The sequence below is a fragment of the Argopecten irradians genome, chromosome 4 (assembly GCF_041381155.1).
Source record: "Argopecten irradians isolate NY chromosome 4, Ai_NY, whole genome shotgun sequence".
In the NCBI taxonomy this organism is placed as follows: domain Eukaryota; kingdom Metazoa; phylum Mollusca; class Bivalvia; order Pectinida; family Pectinidae; genus Argopecten; species Argopecten irradians.
The window spans coordinates 38,647,772-38,669,549 of NC_091137.1; the positions used below are offsets into that span (position 1 = coordinate 38,647,772).

The following is a 21,778-nucleotide window of genomic DNA, read 5'->3' on the forward strand; positions in this document are numbered from 1 at the left end:
ATACGAATTACTTCAAATGGTAAATATGGGACGAAGAAGTAATTCCAACTGTGTGGACAAAACAAAATTGTCAAATTTTCGAGGCGATCTGCCCTCTTTATCAAGACATACAAAACGAACACGATTACATAATAGGATACGAACAGTATTGCGGGACAAAGTAGACAAATATTAAACTATGCAGCACAATGGAGCGCAATTTACCCTTCGGCAAGTGGCAGCCGATGGCCGGATCTAATATTCATTTTTGTAGATCCGGCCTTCGGCTGACATTTGCCTAACGGTATATTGCGCTCCATTGTGCTGTATATAGTTTAATATTTGTTTTTTTTTTGTTCCGCAATACTGTTCGTATCCTATTATGTAATCGTGTTCGTTTTACATGCAAGTTGAAAATATTGTTTGATAATGTGGTACTGCTAACGTGAGGAAGACCGAAACTATCATACATAATTGTCTGTTCCTCTTCCAATCTTTTCTTTTTTCCCTTTTTCCCCATGTCTTTTTGCTTTTATCCAATCCTCTTTGGCTTCCACTTTATCACATACTCCGCCATATGTCCAATGACTTTCTCTATGTAAGAAATGTACGTGTTCCTAGGCTGAGTGTGTTGTCTTTAAGTTTTAATTTCATCTCCAACCCATTAACTTTATGGAATCTTTGTCTCTTTGGCATAACGTTTGGATACGAGGGAGACGTTACAAAATGGCTGCCATCGATGGATTTCTTACAGCTTATTTTGACGTTTAAATCCTTCAAAAATCGAAATGTAGATCGCTGTAATTCTATGACAAACTTGCATTTGTGTTCATATCATATATGGCTTTATGGTCTTAAAAATTGATTTAGGCACGCAAAGGCTCGCAAAAAGGAAGTAATTAAACTTTTACGATTCATTTCACAAAATAGCACTCTCAGGCTTATTTAACTTAATTCTTTTCCTCCAGAACGGTTTTGTAGAAGAATGGCCATGCTTTTGAATTTCTGCTTTGAATTTCGAACAAGAACAACACAACACTTTGTTAGAGTCACAACTTTCTTTATGGAGATGAGCTTTACAAATATAAACGAACACGTGTAATGTTTGGATATCATATTGTTATCGAAACTGCATTCGATATCGAAACGAATAGGACAACTTAAATATCAAAATTCTTTAACCTCCAAGTAAGTCCTTGGGAGCTATCCTTATTAGTTAAAATTCTTGGTTTATACACCGACCATTTACCCACTACAGTTTATATGTCCGTTATGCCTTACAAAGTTGTGATCGGCGGTATAAGGCGTACAAAGTCAACTGACTGAGAAATGAAGATAGTTATGGTGTTCTTGTGTCTTTTTGCGCTAAGTATATTCCATAACAAAAGTCAGATACATTTACATATTATATATAATTAAGATATATACACCGTTAAACGAGACTTTATGTACAGAACAGCAAAAACACTTTATGGTTCAGTCTTACCGAAATACATAGTCTGATGAACGAATGAGAAAATCTATACATTAAATCAATAAACCCATTCAAATGACATTCAACTACCTATACGGGCTTGCTCTTAAAATATAAAATAACAGTTTGGATATGTACAGAATTATTAACATATTCCATAAAATACAGTTATTAATGAATTAATTTATTACTTATACATCAATTACGGCATAAAAATAATGTACATATTAGTAATACAAAAGGGCAACAGCCGCACAAAACTCGTAGAAGTCAACGCCGGAGTTACCTGCCCTTATTCTCCCCCTTCCTCGGTCAAGTGATACATTGTTCACAGGGCACTATAATAACTCAAGGCTAATCACAAGCGTCTGTAAACGGGCAATCTAGTTACCAGCATTGTTCACGAGACGCTTAATTTGTAAGTGATGGTCAAGCGCCTACATGACCATGAATAATTGCTTAGATATTTACTTATTTTTTCGCAGAACTAAACAGAATGTCACGTCCTACCTAATACTGGGGTTTAACTACAGTTTCTCATACCACTTACGTCAGCCCACAGTAGGGCATACGCGGCTAAGAGTTTGTTTCCAAACATTTCCACTGACCACGAAATATCCATCCATGTCAACGGGAGATTACCTGTTTATCGTTAACAAGAAGTTAGCATCCGGTTTAAAATCAGCAGTATTCAAGATGGGTTAATCCTATTCGATACTTAACTGAGTGAATGGAAATAAAATACTTCTATAGAGCCCCATCGACGGCACATGATTCGCGTGTTCGAAAAGAAGCACATATTATTCTAGATAATACATTTCCATTTGACCGAATGTTTCATTATATATATCTCATTATTCAAATGCCTGCACTCTGTTTTGGGTTGCTACATTTTGATATGATATTTATTATCGCAAAAAACTACACACTCGTTAGCTTTCACTATCATCTGTTTCCTCGTCGCCTGAATCAAGAACTGTTAATGTTTTAAGCGATGATTTACTTTCAGTAGTAACGTCTGTTGATGTTTTATCAGTTTTACGTTTTTCATTTGTCATTTGATTATCATTATTAGGCTCATTTTCTTCCTCAACCTCCGCCGTCATCCTGTCTCTCTTGTTGCCCTTATGCGTCTTATTCTTTTTATTCTTATTCTTCTTTTTATTTTTCCTTCCTTGTCGCTTCTTCTTTCTATTTTTACGCTTCCGTCCCGAAATCTTCCCGTCACGTCTACGTTTCCGGGGACTAACGTTTAACTTCCGTCTCCGCCTGCGCAGTTTTTGTAACCTGCGCTTCTTCCGGTCGCGTAGTCGACGCTTTCGTCTTCGATCCTTATCGGTTTTTCCCACCTTTTTAGATCTCAATGAAAATGGTCGACTTATTTGATTTGATCTCTCTGGTAGAAAAATAGGTTCAGATATCACTACTGGGCTAGTTTTTACTGGAAGTGCAATAGCATTATTCCGGTTTGGATGTGCATTATTGTCAATTGCTGATCGGCAGGTCTCCTCACACTGGTGTTTGCTTTTGAAGTTATTTTGATTTCCATCACATCCACCGAAGTAGAACCAGTTACACTTGTTTTGTCCCTTGTGATAGAACCACCTGATGTAGCGGGCTCCACATTTTCCTTGGTCCGGCTGAAGATCACATATCTTTTGTTCAGCTATTGAGAGAAAACAAGAAAGCCATTACTTTTTTTATTAATTTTTATAGCCTTAAAACAGTTCTATTTATTGTTAAAATAACGACTTTTCAAGTAACTTTTGCGAGAATCAAAAGAAATGTTGTGATTTTATCCATCAGCGTTTTAGAAAGTAACATTAAAAGGGTACCTAATATTGAGTTAACCAAACATTATATACAATTGTTGCATTTAGCAGGTAGCTATATCCCTAATGTAAACTGTAGATAGCGACCGAATGTTCACGGTGTTGCAAAATGATATAAGAAATTATAATTGATATTTAGTCTTTGACTACTTACCCGGAATTATATGTTCGGGAACGCATATTGGCAATGAAATATTTCTTGGTGTATTGAAGTACTGCATTGCGCAGAATCTACCAGCAGAGCACACCTTCCGGTACGTTCGACATAGTCGCTGTGCTTCCGGTCCGATTGAAAGTCGTCTGGAACTACTCACCTAGAACGATAAAATGGGCAATGCAATAGTGTTAAGAAGTTGTGTCTTTGAGAATTGTTACAAATGCATGTGTAAATTATCTTTACGGGTTCCGGGAAATGCTATTTGAATTGGTTAATTATTAAAGACATAACATTATTAGTATTCTTGTCTAATTTCCGACAAGGAAACAAAGAAAACCGGATGTTTCTTCACAAAAAGAATGCAAAGAAGCAAAATTGACAAATGCAGTTTTGATTACTGAGGATAAAAGAGGGCGGTAGTTATAAATTGAAATTAATTGCAGGAAATAGCTAGCGGACTATTGGGCAGTAAATGATGTTAGGCCTATCCGGTCACGTGTCTGTTTGAGTTTTGTGCGTTGAGTATCCCATTGACTCGAATCAATTACACACATCCTTTTCGACGTTTGTGGCAAATAATCCCTTTTGGGCCTCATTTTCCCACCGCATCGTCTCTGTATGGAAGGTGCTTCTGATAACACCCAATACATCACGCGCTAAGAAAGCGCGGAAGTCACCCTGACTTAATTTGACCTTTTTAAGCGTGAAACTGATTGAGATCTATGATGGCGAACACCGTGCGAACAACCCACAGAGAGAACACTGGCAATAAAGCAAGAAAAAACAGATCTATTGATCGATATAGGACGAAGATGAGCAAAGAAGAAACATCCCAACCGCTGAACCTATCGATCTGTGTGCATTCTAGCACATGCAGGAAATTAAAACATCAAAGAGAGCTGTCACACGAGAGGACGGTATTTCATTCATCCAAAATTTATTAAGACAATGGCGATGACAGATTTATTTGTTTTCCATGAAACATTCGCAAAAATGACTTTGCTTTGGGCTTTGTAGTATGGTTTCGTTTTGACTGATATTAGAAGTAGAAAACAAATGTGTTTGTAAGGAAACAAGGGCTTTCTAGATTGTTCTAGGTATGTTATATACCCAACATATCATATCATATATGCAATTTTAGTGTCATGAACATTGTGTTTTTCTCTTGGTCTTTTAACGACATCAAAGCAATATCACAATAGAGATCTTTAATTACTATATGAAATAACCAACACTCTCTACCTTCAACGCTTTGTACAACGCCCAATATACTTCCCAACTAGCACAAACATACTCAACCTCACACAAGTCTTCATCTTTCATAAAGTAGGAAAGTGTAACTATAATTATGATGTGATGTAGTACTTCTTCATGGATAATGACAAACGTTCAAGGTGAAGTTTAAATGTCATAATCACGACATCCGATGATATGCACTCTTAGTGCATTAATGCATGCTACATTACTATTGAAATGAAGTCTTTCTTTAATGCAATTATACAAAATATAGGTGTATATTTTACTGTATGATATTTGATACAAACTGCATTATCAATACCGCCATTCATTTTTGGTAAACATGATAAAGATTTACATCAACGACAATATTGATATCATTCCACTCGTATGTTTTACTATTTATTAACAGTGAAAGTCATTATAATAATAGTATATTGATATGGATTTCTTTTGTCACCCCCTTTGAAGACTTGTTTTGTAAGTGCTCATAGTTGTAATACAACTTTAAGAGACGAAAAAGGACATTTGCTATGATATCATAGTATGTATTACAACGTATTTTGTAGTTTATAACAGTCAAACAAAACATTACAAAAACGGAGAGATATCTCTTGTGAATGTATGTAGCTTGCTTGGATTTCAAGTATGCTTTTTCTTTCTTAATGTTTTCAAGGAAAGATACTTTTTAGGTAGTCTTATCTGAAAATTAAAATCTTACAAATGATTCTCTAAAAGCATGAATGTAATCGTGACGGTGACAGCTGGGCCGGAGGGCAGAGGACATTCTTGTGTCCTTATGTGTAAGGTTAGAGTGTCAAGGAGAGATGTCCTCGGCTGCCGTGGTTACCTGTTCCGTCTTTGATGTGATAATTAGACAGGACCAACAGGTGTTTACGACACACAGACTAACATGTTAGGCTATCAGCTAATGTCCTTATATAATTCAGAGAATCCCCCTCTCAACATCCAGTTGATAAATATTGTTTTAATTTGCGTAACATTCCTTGTGGTTTGTCAAGAAGACAGAGATATTTTCTTATGATAAAAGATATAACTACTGAAAACACGGGAGTGCGATGGCAAAAAGTTAATGACTATTTTGCTTAATTTTCGAGTCTATGCTTGATATCATTCATAAATTAAGGAATGTTGTGTTTTATGCTGCAGGGTAATAATTAGGTGGAATGTCATATAATGCAGTGACCTGGTTTCCATTTTACGATACTTGAAAGTTATAATCCTTGCCTTTGCATTGCAGCCAATTAGCTCTACATTTCTATTATGAATCATGTTGACAACTGTATTTTAGTTAGATAAAAAATCTGAAAGAAGTATTTCAAATGAGCATAATTAATTCCAAATATTCATGTTTGTATGTACCGAAATGAGAAGCTAAAACTTTTCAATGGTGGTAATGGTGTAAAGTAAGTAACTTTTGTAACTGAAGAAAAATACTAAATCGTCTGCTCCTGTATTTGATAGAGAAAAATACCATTTGTCAGCGGTGGAGCATCTTTAAATACGTAAACACTATGATATGGATGCTATATTATCGTAAAGTGGGGCAGTTGGAGACAAATAACTTCCTGACTAGCATATCTTGATCTTAATTAATGGTCGGTGTCTAACTAGCTCTTACAAAATGACTTTATATGGCCATAAACTAATCACGTGACCGTCACGTGACAACGTCGCTAATTGAGAGAGATGTTATGTCCTAAACATTCTCGACATCATGTCGGTCCGACCGCGAGTAGAGCCCGAGTCTGTCTCAAAATGTGTCGAATCTCACATAAAGCATAGTATCGACGACTATAACTCGTGTTTATAAAACCCATTCTCATTTATATCACATCCCTGCTAAAATCAGCTGTCGTTTCTAACCAATGGTATTTGTGGTAGATTTTCCCGCCATGCATCACTGTCGTTTATGTATGACAAGGCATTTCTGTCATTGTCAAATACAGCGGAAACACAAGTGTGAAGTCCATTTTCAGGAACAAAATTAAACGAAACGAAACTGAACCCTTTAAGTCTATTGGATTTGATGCTAATTGAGGATTTGATGCTAAGGGGAATGGTGTGCGAACTGAACAATGTTATGAGTAATTCAAATTGACAGGCTTTTTAACGCCACGGCAACTATTTTTAAAATGTGTTAAAATCGCATCTGGCCACAGACATCAAGCATGAAACCTAAAACTTTAAGGCTAACTAAAAGAAACCAAAGACAAAATCGACATCCAATAGCTATTCCACACCATTCTGATTTTAACGCAGAGCGTCAGAAAAGGTATAACTCTACAATGCTCACAGCAATACAAGCAACGTTGCCGATCCAGGGCTAACAACCTGGATGGCCTGTACGTTAACTAGAAAATAGATTTGAATAGAATCATTTCAGAAATGCTTTGTATGTAAATTACATTTCTAGTCTTATATTTTGGGTGGTGTTAGATTAAAAAAAGGTTAAAGCCCTCCCACAACATAATGTAAATATGAATATAACAATATGATAACGTCAGCAGATCATTGTTATTATGAATTATGATTGCATAAACAAACCATAGATCAGTACGATTAATGCCATATAGATATGTCCACCATGGTGTCCAAATGGATAACTACACAGAAAATCATAACTGGGGCCATACTTAGGCGGTAACGTGCTTAACCCATCAAATAGTTCCCGACTCCCATTAAGGTCACACAACGCCGGAATAGCCCAGATAACATCTGTCTTTATAGTTGTGGGTATATGGAATCCGAATGGAGGGTACCTATATATTTTTACGGTCGGAAGGTTTGTGTTTACCTTACTGTATAAAGAACAATAAATTGTATTAAAGTACTGATGAGTGGAGTGATAGGGAGATGGTTTACGGCCCCACATTATATACTAATTGTTGTTTATGGCCCTGTAATGTCCGAACGGTGACTTTAGTGAGAAGAACTTTCAACAAACCTTTCAACATCATCCGTGATCTATTTACCACAGTTTTACAACCTACCGTGATTATTTTACCTTAATCTTTGTTGACCTATATATAACGTGCACTACATTTATAAATACGTGTGCTCATAATACAGTAAATGTACATATCTATTCCTTGGCGATAAAATAAATCTAATTTCGGTATGTCTACTATCCCAGAAACATTGCTTCAGGCATATTGAAATGAAAACCTAAGATCCAGCTCTTTTTCATAAAAAAAGTATATTCCTCCGCGATTTCCGGTTTGCCCTTCACCTAGTTATGTTTTTGACTGCAATCAATCATTGGTACCTCGCCATGACAGTTGCTGTCCATTTCCAGATTCCTGTCTGCTCTTCTGATATTTGTCTATGTAAACAATGGCTGGTATCGTAGGCAGTATATGATATAGTGGAATGTATTAGATACACCTAAACACATCTTCACTCATAAGGCTTGGGCAGTGTAGCAATATGCTTGTTGTATTCAACAATGTGATATATTTGATAAGACAAGGATTCCGAAACCATTCAACATCGAATTTCAAAAACGTATGTCGATTTCGCGCAAATTGTATAAGTTATATGTTTTTATCCTTACTTTCCCTGGGATGTATGCACGTTTGTTTTGAGATTGAATCAAATATTTTCAGCGCTTAAGAATTTATATTCTTTCATAATTAACACAGAACAGATATTTATAAGCAATATGTGTGTATGTATGTCACCAGTTCTAGATGTAATGGCCATTACCTTCCAGAGTCTACATCCGTAGATGTCGTTTAAAGTGTTTACTTGACTATACGACCATCACGCTTTATATGTAAACCATATACTTACTAGGTATTTTTTTGTACATTACAGCCATTCCAGGCCCGCCGAGAAACCAAGATAGATTTGTTTTGTAAATAGCGAGGACTAGCATGACCCTGTCACAAGGGTCTAGGTTTTTGTGTGGGTATTAGTCAGGGCAGTCCTGCACCTGCCGTTCTTTTTTCCATATATATTTGTACCTGCTGTCCTTCATTCAGCTACTACAATATGTTCATTTTGGAACGTTTTAGCACACACATTCATGTCTGAATGTATGTCACATAAACTCAGGACAAAGATGGAGTTTATATATAAACGAGTGATTATCGTTCATAGTGCCGGGCATCTATAAATTGTACACAAGGACTCAGTGTGTAATGTTTACTGAACTAAATTATAAGTAAATAGTGTCACAATAAAAGAAATATTTCTGGAATTTTAAATAATCGATCTTGTATGCTAATTTTAACTTGCAGCGGTCGTTAAACTGAAAGAAAAAATGCATTAAAGCTTTAAATATCTTTATTTGAATTTTTCAATGATAAAACCTTTGATTCTGTCACAGTTCGTCGTAAAAGTGATTATTTTATCGTGCTTCCTACCTGTTCAAATGGATTTTAACAAAGTAATTTTCTTTGATGATAGGAATAACCTGTATTTTGTTTATTATGATATATGAATGACAGGTGTTTCGGACATAACGACAAAGCAAGGTTAATTGTACATTGTCGAGCTTAAAGATGAATTTTGGTATGCATGTACAAGTAAAAACATCTTACATGTATGCAGAAAATCCTATTAGAATCAATTGAGATCAAATCATTAGTAAGATCCCCATATCTTATATAACATATTACCTAATCAGTTACACATCTACATGTATTTTATACAGAACGAAGTGATCCTCAGTCACCTTACAGTTTGACATGAGGATATTAGAAGTGTGCGTTATATGTCAGTACTATACCGTTTGTTGTATATTAACTACTGGTGGTTCCTGGTGAACTCGTTGTCTTCGTTGTATATTAGTTACGGAACACTTACTCTACTAATTACCTCAAAATATTTCACATTTTCTCACTACATCGTTATGAATTGTACATTTACCAGTTTCGGTTTCATTCAAGTAATTTAATGTTGTATTTTTATGCTCTTGTCTTGACTTATGCAACCGACTACTGTTAACATTTTTGTCCGTTCTCATTCATGAAGTAAGATGGTATCCACGTTAGAGCAATGAAACACAGCGCTTTCATTCATTACTCCATCGTAACTACGTGATTCTAGCAATGTTCGCACATAAGCTTTCCTGGACTTATTCTCTAACGAAAGTGTTTTACTATTTGTCGTACTCTCTAACCGCTGTGTTATTTACGATCACCCCTTCTCTCCAACCACTATTATTTACATCCCTCCAATTAAAACGCGTGTTTTTTGTTATCTAATCTACAATCTCACCCTAGCTAATTTGCGGCCAGAATGTTATCCGCTCAAATCTTTCTCGGTTAAATTGTCCAATCGCCCAATTTTAGGAGCGAAAACGGGTTTTCTGTCGAAGTACTGTCATACATTATCTCCTAGCCACATAATACATCCCCATGTGGTATTTTTTGTGTTATAATTCAAACATTTCTCGAGGGCGTGTTAAGTAATTGTATGACCAGTGCATGACAAGTCTATGTGTTAAAGTGCCGAGTTGAGTAGTTTTGGGTATATTGACAGCGCACCAGGAACGCTACCTATGCCACTGTACAAGAGGACAGAGGTGTCATTCTAATTAGACGTCTATGGCACTGCTCTAGCTTGTTATGGCTCCCAGAAGCCATGTAAATTGGCAGCAAGCAGGTTGTTTACGGGGTTTACGTACTTGCCCGTCCTATTTGCCTCATCTTCACCCCTGCTTTATATACGCCACGGACACAATACGAATGTAAAACACACCCATCATACGGCCACAAACGTGATGCTTGATTAAAACGTGTCCGCAACTTTTGGCTCCAACGTAATAAACCATAGTTCCCAATGGTGAGTTAGGATGGTGACTTACAGTAATGAACTAAAGAGAAGTAGATATGGAGACAACACTTGTAATAGGTTTCTCTCCGATAGCATAGTAATTTGAGTTCTTTTTACTTACTTATAGCTAGAGTGGAAGAAATCCCATCGGGTTCATGTAAATATTGTAAGGGCTAATTAATTGGATATTTTGAAAATAACGCATTGCTCCATGGAAATAAGATGCCGTTATGGTTCCAGAATACTGAAGCTCTTTGGCATATTTTTTTCAGGTAAAGCTTTATTTTGGAGATAAAGTTCAATTATGTATTGTAACACTTGGGCCTTCCCGCTTATTCACAAATATTGGGAAAAAAAACAAAATACAAATGCTCCAAATCTGGCAGATTTAACGGATAACGAAAATGATACTTAAGGATCACGTTTTCTGAAGACAAAAACAAAATCGATTACCACAATGGTCTGGAGAAAGTTATGTTATTTACAGTACAAAGCACAAAATCAGATACTCGTTTGTATTGACAAGGAGAATAAGATGACTTAAAAGATAATACATAGGTGTTTTGAAGGATTCAAAGTTACCTTATTATAACAGAAAAATAATCAGTTTTGTCAGACAAAATGACCTTAGCACCGATATAACTGTTCACATAAATATTTGCCCCATATGATAAGTCGAAGAAAAAATATCCGAACAATGCAAGGGCACGGATTGAATGTTAGAGGACCATCAACGCGTATTAAGTAACCGAAACTGTCAAAATTTTGCATTTTATGTGTGTAGATATAATCAAATCTTGACAGACGATACTGCACCCCTTGTTATCTTTTATCTCTCAAAGACTGAGATATTACACCCGAGACTCCAAGACAATACCACCCGATGACAAATGGTCGGTATCGGCCACGGAACAAGATCAACCAATACCCGCCATTTGTAAACCATGTGAAACATGACGTGTCCGATTCATTTAAAGACTTGAATCATATCAACGAGACGCTTGGACGGGTATCTTTCCGGTATTCATACGGTATTCAGTAAGCGCAGTGAGACGTCGAGAATTGCCTATCTATCAGCATGTTTTCGTGCAGTTAACAAGATATCGAAGACAATAGTGCCGCCATTAAGATACCACAAATACCGCTGTACCTCGGCCCCTGCTGTATCGCCTTTAGTTCATACATTATTTACCCACAACATATAAATTAGTTTGGTATTGATAGCTTAAGTGAAAAGCTGCAGTCTTCTTCCTAGATCATCTGTCTTTTTCTTGGCATTTTGTTAAACCCTACATAATAAAGATCGTTTAGAATTGTTTTATATTTTAATTCTGTACCTTACATTGTAAGATGAATTCAAATAATAATTAAGATACGAAAAATGCAACATAATGCGATCAGTCAATAAAGCTTACAAACCCATTGTTACGAACTCATCTATCTATGTTTTCTTTGATGTATGGGAATGGCACTTTTCTACGCGAATATATCACAGAGCAGTTCATCTTCTATAAAGTGTTCACGTTTGTTATCAAAATGTTTACTAAAAGCAATATCCAAACAAAACAAGTTTGAAACAAGATACGTCAATTGATATAAGGATGAATGACTTTAACTTTCAACTTCTCATATACCCTAACGTTATCAGCAAAGTTATGTATACGTTTACCATGCATGGGATTCGATTATTTATAATAAAATGTTGTTGTTTTGCTGTTTTCCAACGTAATCTTAAGTTCCCTAGCTGCTGACTACCTCCAATTAAAAAGTAGTAATTTAACATAAATTCAGAATGAGCGAGGATTGACAAGGAATCCATACATATGCTAAAGCATACAAACTCTAAGTATTTTTGTTCAAGTGCACTGACAACTGTGTTTCCCTATATGATGTCTTCGAACAACTATTTTAAAACGTTAGCTCTGTATCTCTATCGTTAGACATATTTTAGTCCTTAAAAAGAACACAAATGGTGAATTTTATATCGAAGTTTGGTCTTTTGTGAATTTGGTTGCGAAGGAAGTTTATGTTTTCGGATTGGATGAGCTTAGAGTAATACTTCACTTATCTTAGGAGCCGCTCAGTTGCATCTCTGTTAGGAAAATAATTTATCGTTTACCCGTAAGTATCCGTACAACTTAAATTGTATCGCAATTTCTTCCAAACTTTCAGATTCTCTGATACACTTCTGACTTATCTGTGCTATCTATGGACATTTTGTTTTGAATTTTGTCTGATATTTTAAAATGTTTTGATAGACGTATTTTGGGGGAAAGGGCTACTTTTTATGCATAGAGGATCTTATATGAGTGACTTTACGATACGAAAATTGAAAATGATAGGAGTTGAATAGTTTTATATTACATAGGCACGAGTGTACGATTCTATTTATCAAATAACTAGTATTTATATATGTGATGGATTTATTGTCAGCAAAAGACTATTTAACAGTAATTTGGCAAATGGAGACATATAAGATATGCATATATTTTCTTGTATCATTTTTTTCACTCTTTTTTAACGGGAATGTTTTGAAGTTTGCATTAACATATCTTTCTATGAGAGTTCAGTCGCTGTAATCCGTCTAGCCCTCACGGTATATACGCAGTATATATTTTTGTAAGTATGTTGTATGAAAGCTATCGCCTTACATTCAGACAGCCGATAAGAAAGCCTACATTGGTATAACATGCCTTACGCGTGCTGCTTGTGTTTAGTCTGGGGATGTCATATACATGGAATAGTCTGTTTGTACATCGTAACTAGAACTTAAGAGTATCAATATTTGTTCTGATATACTATCAGAAGCATGCTGAATACATTGGCTAAAATTGAAATTTAGAGATACTTGAAGTTGTTTCAAATGCTCGAAAGTGTCAATACATTGGTTCATTTTACACTTATCGTCGTAATATTAATAGGATACTGTGAAACAGCGTGTTATGAATTTATCTCCAAAACGAACACCATCGTAGAACAGTGTATATAAAATGATAAAAGCTCGTTTAGGTAAAAGTGTCAAGAAAGTCACCTTCACAATTTTGGCAGGTTGCCAATTAGACCTTTTTATATCGAATGTTGTTTACTCTTCACGTTGCCTACTACGATCCACTTAGTATGCATCCCGAAAAAAACCATAACGCCACTTAAAACTGGGGTAACAGTTATCTTAAAAGGGGGATATTTCGTGAAATTAATGATAGACATGGGTGAAGATCGAAAAATGTTATGATTATTGTCTTAATCTATAAAAGATATTGCATCAAGTGTGATTGAGTCTTTCTTTAATATCCAGTGGAATCCAGTCATACTTCGGAATTGAGTCAAACTTTGGAATTGAGTAGAATCGAGTCAAACTTTGGAATAAAGTGGGATCGGGCCATACTTTGGAATAAAGTGGGATCGGCCATACTTTGGAATCCATGGTGATATTTTATATTTCCGTCGGTAAACGACAAAGACAAATGTAAACAAGATAATGGTTTGTACCTAAACACCCGCAGAGAAAGTCATAGAATAACACTAGATGCACAGGAAAGGATTTAGTTATAGGATTCATCATCTACACAAATCATGTAAATCTAGTTTGAATGATTACCAAAGGTCAGAGAAATATATAAATGTATCCGCTTTACTTATATATAATTATTGTTGTGATAACGCTGTATTGTTTTATTTTACAAGCAGATAATAGTGCATTGTATTTCCATTATAATATCTAAATTATAAAATTATCATAAATTTTCAAAATGAATTACCACTCCCCGGTAGTTGTGTGATAACTGTGAGGTATAATCACTCTAATTAAGGATGATTGATATATGTTGACGGGTATTCATGTCATGTTGAAATGTTCATTAGAATTAAGGTAATTAACTTAAAAATGATACGAGGCTCTTAATTAGCAGACACGCGTTAGACAATGACGGGTTGGCGTGTACTTTATACATGTAGATTATATCGGGATTAATTACTATATAATTGGTCTGGTACCAGGTAGTGTATGTACTGTGGAGCAAAATAGTTTTACTGTGAGATCCACTGTGATAATTAAACAATATCTATAATCACAATTAACATGTTATATAATTAAGACATTACCCAGTATGTCGCGGCAAGAATAGTTTTCGAACTTGAGGATTATATCGTACAAATATTCTAAATCGATATGTATCGTCATTTAGGAAGGAACGCTTTTAGGAAGATTTGAATCAAGGGTAAAAGTGAGTTGCGAATTATGTAAAGTGCTTGAGAAAGGTAGCAATCAGATTGTCTAAATAAACTTCAATAGCGGTCAATTACCGGTTTAGAACTGACTTAAGCTATGCCATTATATCAAGGAGAAGGTGCGTCATTTTAAAATCCATTCATAGCAAAAATCCGAATTTATAACCTTGATTCCATTAACAGGCTTTAACCTGCGCGGGAGACCGTATATACATCGTATCTTCCTGATTAATCACAACTATATATCAATTAAATCCCCTACAGAGCCTTTATCTACATTTATCTTCAAATCTATATTTTTAGATTTATTGTTATCGACTTTTTCTATCCTTTTATGATCTGTGAATGTTCTTAAAAAAAGATGTGTTTACATAGTGACATTTAGGTACTCGTTGCTGAGAACAGTAGGTGATCGTCGCTTGTTTCTACATAAAAACCATATTCTGGCTTTTGTATACTTTATGTATCGAGTACAATTGACTTCTTTTCCGGCCTAAATGCCATTCCTTTTGTTATCCAAACCCAATAGAAAGATAAATAGAAGAAACATGTTTAGTAAGTAAAAGGTCGCCAAGAAACTCTTTATGTAGAAAGAGACGAAATTACTATCATTTAACAAGAGGGATGCAAAATTTTTATTTGCAGAAAAGTCAATATGCAGATAATAGCAAGCACGAAATTTTGAAAACTATTTTGCAAACTATTTAAAAGCTAGTGTGTCACTTGAAGATATCAGTGATATTAAAAGAGTTTCAAGAGTTTCTGATGCATTACGCGTAATTTTGGTGTAACAAAGTTAAACCTGGCGTCGACAGTTTGATGAAACTCAAACTGGTACTGGTGAACTCGATATTTAGGGTATATTGTCAAGTCCACGCTTCGGACATGACATAGTTCTAATATGTTCACACCAAAGGAGAAATACCTTTGAATTTTTTGCCAAAGATACTTTGCCATATCAATTAGAACACAAAAGCAAAGTTTATATGGCTACCTGAAACATGATGCTATCTAATAAAAGATGACAATTCGCATAGAATATTTATAATAAAAGGGGCAAGCTGGTTTTTTTTATATAGAACATAATTCAAATACTAAAATGTAGTCCGAGTCATGTGCATTGAGATCAAACTAAAAGTGTTATACAGTGTATTTCATTGCATTGACATTAGATGTATGAAAGGTGTTTAAGTGAAGGGTGTTTGATAAGGGAAACAGACATCATCCTGTGTTAATGCGTAATGATAAAGTTATATAAAACATAATTTAAGAATTTAATATCAGAAGAAATTACTATTAATACCAATATAATTGATATTACAAGTATCGTTCTAGCTTACGAAGAACATTTTATATTTAATGGGCCTGAAGATCAAAGGGAATTATTTGGAGTGTGACACTGTAATAAGAATGGAAAGATTTATACATAATTTAAAATAAATAGGTACAAAAGACTTTCTTTATTCGTACTATACATATGGTACAACAGTAATACGTGTCAAATGTAACTTAGGCACAACTCTATGGGTTCGTTTGGACATATTTCATGTTGTTATGTAAGTATCAAAAACACGGTGATAGATATACTATTATTATTTCACAAAGACGAAACACGAACATACCGCAGCCTCCCAAAACATAGATATTTAGACACGCAATACATTGCATACAGTGGAGGTCCTCATTAAATCAAGCACAACAGATTTTAAGTTCTTACTTGGCTACAGTATTACTATATAGATCGACGCCCATAATTTTCAATGTGTATAATTACATTGAAACTAAATTTTCTGCAAAATCTTCATATTACGTAAGATGTTCAACCCTCTGTTCATACATGCCGGGCAATGTGAGTTCATCGTATTATAAATCATTTAACATACATTAAACACTAATTAAGTTGTTAAGATTTTATAACTTTGTCACATTTTAATGAGAAAAGAGCATGAATGAACCCTGTAAGAATTAGCGAATAAAGGTGAGAGAGACACTCCCACATAAATTCTGTACGCACCATTTCATTCTTGATTCATCTTGAAATAATTGCGACCAAACAAAAGTCAGACCAATAACACAGCTATTTATAGCAATTTGACATTCTAGAGGGCGTTCAATTAATCATAAAGTTGTAAAAGAGATATATTAACGGATCCATATATAACACATAAAACAGATACACCTATCCATTCACACACCAACATCGTAATCAAAATATAAAAGTTCATTTCCCTCGTAGGTAGGAGAATGGATAGCGTGCGTGAGAGCTTTTATATATTGAATTCACGACATAACGATGAGCAAGTATCTGATGTAGAACTATGACAGTAAAAGCGAAACAGTTATGTATGTATTATGAGGTCATTGAAAATGGGTTTTATAGGAATATAATTTAGAGAAATTCTTCATGATAAAATGAAAGACGCTAAAAATAAAATTGAAAATTCCTGAACCCAAATTTTTCATTTGTATTTTGATTTTTTGTTTGTTTGTTTTTTTGGTTTTTTGGGGGGTTTTTTGTATTTTTTTTTCTTTTATCAAAGAGAACGCAAATAAATATCTGTTTTAAATCATGGTCAACGTACTAGCCATAGATTATTAATATGTGTGAACACCTTTCTGAAATTTTTTTAAATTATCAAGGTATATGTTCATTTAAAGTTGGGAAAATAAAGAAAAATAAAGTCATGATGACCCGTCTTATAGATGTAATCGATACACCGTGTTGATGTTTTTTTTTACACTCTCACGAATTGCAGATAAAGCGCAATTTAACATCCATGGTAATGCATGGTCAATCCAACAGCGTTATTACGATTAGCTGAAGGTTCATGTCCCTAATCACGTAGTAAACGATGATTTTGGGTAATATGGACTATATATAATTGTTTTCCTGGGAAAAGATTCTCATAACATATTATTCCCTTTACGACAATGTAGTGCTAATGTCATTACTTGTTTTCGTCTTAATTGAGGGTCATTAAGAATTATTATCGCTATGTAACACTAACGATACTAATTACACATGTACATTTCGTGTCATTCTAGAAATGGTACATGTCAACCGTAACGATAGCCACGGGGTCATAAAAATGTCTAAATATCGCGTCACGCCTCTTTAGTTACACTATGTACAATGTGTTCCTCCGATCATAAAAATAGTTCCCATATAAGAGCCCGGCTATAAATAATACTCCCACAATGCCCACACCGGACGCGCACTGCTATTTGTCTGGTCATCCAATCCTTGACCATGATATACGAACTTGCAGAATGACACCCGGAAATAATGTCCGGACATAATTTACGGATCTTGTTTTAGAATATCCTAAGAACTTTGACACACAATATGCTTGCCTCGAATGCACACAGTTGATTTCCCTTTATTCAAATGAAGAGAAAAATAAAATTCTTTAAAATCAGTCATGGCTAGAATTTCAAGACTTTGGCATTCCTGCTACGACTGACTGCAGACAGGGCAAAGAGTTTTGTCTTCTGTTTGTTCTCATTCGATCTAGAAATTACACGTTTGAATTTGACTTCAGAAATAAGATATCGAATTAATTGTTATAATGTAAGTTGTTATTTTCACGACCAATTTGCTATCTAAGGGGTTTCTTCTTTATAGATGTTCTTGCAATTACATTCGCCCTTTATTTGACCGTGTTCAGGTAAAGCGTTCTCAAGACACTAATATGTCGTAGATATATGCCTAACTAAGATGAGGTACTTTGTGAGGATGTTCTTCTTATAAACTTACTATTAAACCAAAGTTAATATATTGCATGAGACTCAATATAAGTCGGTTTTACGTAGAATATTTCAAAGAAAAAAGACAATAGTACGAATGAGCGAACAATTTCTAACTGTTACAGCAAAGACATTGTAACAATAGATAATCAATGAAGGTCAAAGCAAGCTAAAAGAATAGACCTATACCGTCTCTAGATATATCAAAGCGCAATACATTATATGCGCCTATCATACGAATGTTCGTTACTAACAGTGAAGTACCGAACTCAGCTCTTTTTCAAAAATAGTTATCAGTACTAATAGTATACTTGGTATTTTGATAACATGTTTCTCTTATATCATAAACTGGCATTATAAGGTGTGGTGCTGAAAAGAAAAATTAATTATTTAGGATAAAATCGGATTTTTTTTAAATAATTAAATTAATACAATATCCCTTTATTGTGCAGTCGGTTGATATTAGAAAATGTCATTTATGATAAATTAAGATCAGTGACCGAAATTGTAATTTGTTTTAACAATGGTCAGAGCAGAGAACCCCGTGGCTTAATTTACAGCCAGGGCAAGTTGACACAGATCATAAAGAAAACCAGACACAGTCTTTAGCTAAGGGGCGATAACCTTGTTAGCTTAAATCCCTATGTTTAAAGATAAATCGATTGATCGATCATCATATATCTACACCAATTACTGTAACATTTTAAAAACATGTATCAATCTTTGCCGGAGTCGCATACGACTAAACTGTGGTCGGAATTAAATAACACAAGAAGGGGGAAATTAATACTTTTACATTTGAAAGCTAACCATACTTTTTGTTTAGTGTCTGGGTATTGTTACTGACTTTTAGTGTTAAATACGATGTTGCCAGTCCAGCTTTTTTGACATGTCGATACGGTCTCACAGCAGTTTATAGATTGTGTCATTCTTCAAATGAAGATAAAATCATTATAAATGTAAATCCGAGCTCCATTATCTTGGGAACTAGAACGCTTTTGACGCGTTTTTTTCTGTTTTATTGTGCTAAATCTTTGATCTCCTGTTGTCAAGCAATCTCTGATGATGAATGGGGACGTGATGATCTGTATTTTATATAAAACGTTAATTTATTGATATCCAACGTAGAATATATCAATTATCCATATATGAATGCAGGCACATATCCCTCCCCTTCTCCTCTAACAGCTTTTCTAAATATATTGACACAACCGTTTCCCATATATAAATAAGGATGCCCTATAACCGAACTGAAAGTGTTTATTTGCTCCGCTTTTGTCACTTTCTTTAGCGGCATGCCATCTATAGGAGGAAATTGTTAAGACTAACCCTTGTCAGTAGACTTACATCAATATACGTAACACATTACCGTATAGCTGTATAACACATTTCAATCACGCCGACTATAGGTTCAACACCACTACCACGCCTACATACCAAAACATAAAAAACCTCATTGATAACGCCGGTAAAGCCCCAGACAAAAGCTACAGAAAATCAATAACAAAATCAATCAAATGGATTTTAACACCACTTCCTATTCAATTTATTTCCCCCAATTTAATGATAATAAACCATCGTAGCGCTGAGATACCAAGAATCCCTTCCCCCCATACCGACGCCGTTATATCAAGTTGTACAACTTGGATGGCTGGTTTAAGGTAAACTTTTACGACTTATCATTCCAGCGGGTTCTTTGCTTTGATGTTTTATTCACTATTGAGCCTTGCTTTGATACCTAATTCAACTTTATCCCGGAGAAAGTCTATAAAACACTGAAGATTTTCCCAGATAAAGTGGACTTGATATATGTTATAGTATAAGGTGTCTTGTCGTCTAAGCGGTGTGGCTAATTTGATCTCCAGCTGGAAAACAGTGATCTTATGAACTTTTAAACCCAGACGAAGACAGCAGAATTAGCCTAACGTTGTTAAATATATTGTAGTCTATCCGGGGCATATTTTACATAGGTCCTTTACCGTGGGCATATAAATCCAAAAGCTATCGCCAAAATGTAATAATGTATAACAATAATGATGAAAGACATCCTGGTGAATTACAGATTTCTAGAAAAAAAAGCAAAATAAAAAAAATAGTTTCTATTGTTACACACAATTTGGTTCTATCATGTTAACAGCAAAAATTTAAAAACGATATTTTAATTTCAAAATAAACATAACCCCAGAACATTATTATCCATTTAAGATTCTTGGTGAATAACATCTTACATGCAACTTGAATTTCGTGATATCAAAAGGAGTTAGGGCATTACCTAACATTTGTGATTTACAAAGGATGGTTTCAGTTAGAAAATAAAGCCATTTCAGCAATAAACACATTTGCTCAAGATTGATAATACATTTTCAAAATTATGAACCTATACTGGCGTCCCGAGTCCAGACTTTTTGGCGATTGGAATGAGCGAGTGGAGTCGACGAAAAAGGTAATTTGGATAGACAGCTTTCAGACTGTTTACTTAGGATATTTGTTATAGAATATCGTCTTTACAATCGGTTAGATCAAATGTGACTTTCGGTAATCCAACAAGAATTCACTTTCAATCTATTGACTTAAGATCAGTTATCTGCCATAAGAAGAAGTCGTTAGAGACAATCGGTGTCCCGCTTGTAGTCAGAAATATGCAGGTATATACTTTATACACAAGTTATTCAAACAGATTTAAAGCACAATTGTAATACCTTGCATAGTTTAATCGAAGTGTGTGGTAGTACCGTAGTCACCCTCACTGGTTCATCTCCGTATTCGCATATTTTAGGATTATAATATGATTCCCTTTTGGGTAAGTATTAAATGTTACGTCATTGGTATGTGAGCATATCGTCATACGCTTAGATAAAACAGCTTGATTTGCACTCACAAACTTATGACGTCACATCGATAGCTACCCATTAGAGCAGATCTGACGGTTGTGTTTTTGGGGTTTTTTTTGGTTTTTTTTGTAGTCTCCTAAAATAAATGTTTTGACTATTTAGAAAGATTAAGTTAAATGATATTTTAGGATCGAAGGCAAACACAAAATATACTTATTAATTCTCAATAAAGAATCGAACGTGGAATATTGGAAGCATGATTTGGATTCACCTTTTTTACTCTACATCGCAGTATGGCCTATGTATTGTGTTGTATAGGATCCGACGGAGTGGGATAATCTACTACTTTTTGTCGGACAGTTTTAGTGAATTTTATAAAATATGTATTCTTTCCACTAGACGTGAAGTGTTTTAGGTAAAGTACGTTTTTGACAAATATATGTTGATAGGTGTTTCTGGGAGTTAACAGGTAAAAAAGTAGGTGTTTTAT

At 34.8% G+C, this 21,778-nt stretch overlaps 1 protein-coding gene across 1 annotated transcript in view; it reads right to left on the reverse strand.

The window, feature by feature from the left end:
- Positions 1-1,018: 1,018 nt before the first annotated feature.
- LOC138321585 (uncharacterized) overlaps positions 1,019-21,778 on the reverse strand; it is a 45,080-nt gene continuing 24,320 nt past the window's right edge. Inside the window, exons 2-3 of the mRNA XM_069265357.1 lie at positions 3,440-3,599; positions 1,019-3,119 (exon numbers count right to left, since the gene is read on the reverse strand). Coding sequence (XP_069121458.1) covers positions 2,386-3,119; positions 3,440-3,599 — 894 coding nt within the window. The 3' untranslated portion in view covers positions 1,019-2,385. The remainder of the gene's footprint in view (positions 3,120-3,439; positions 3,600-21,778) is intronic.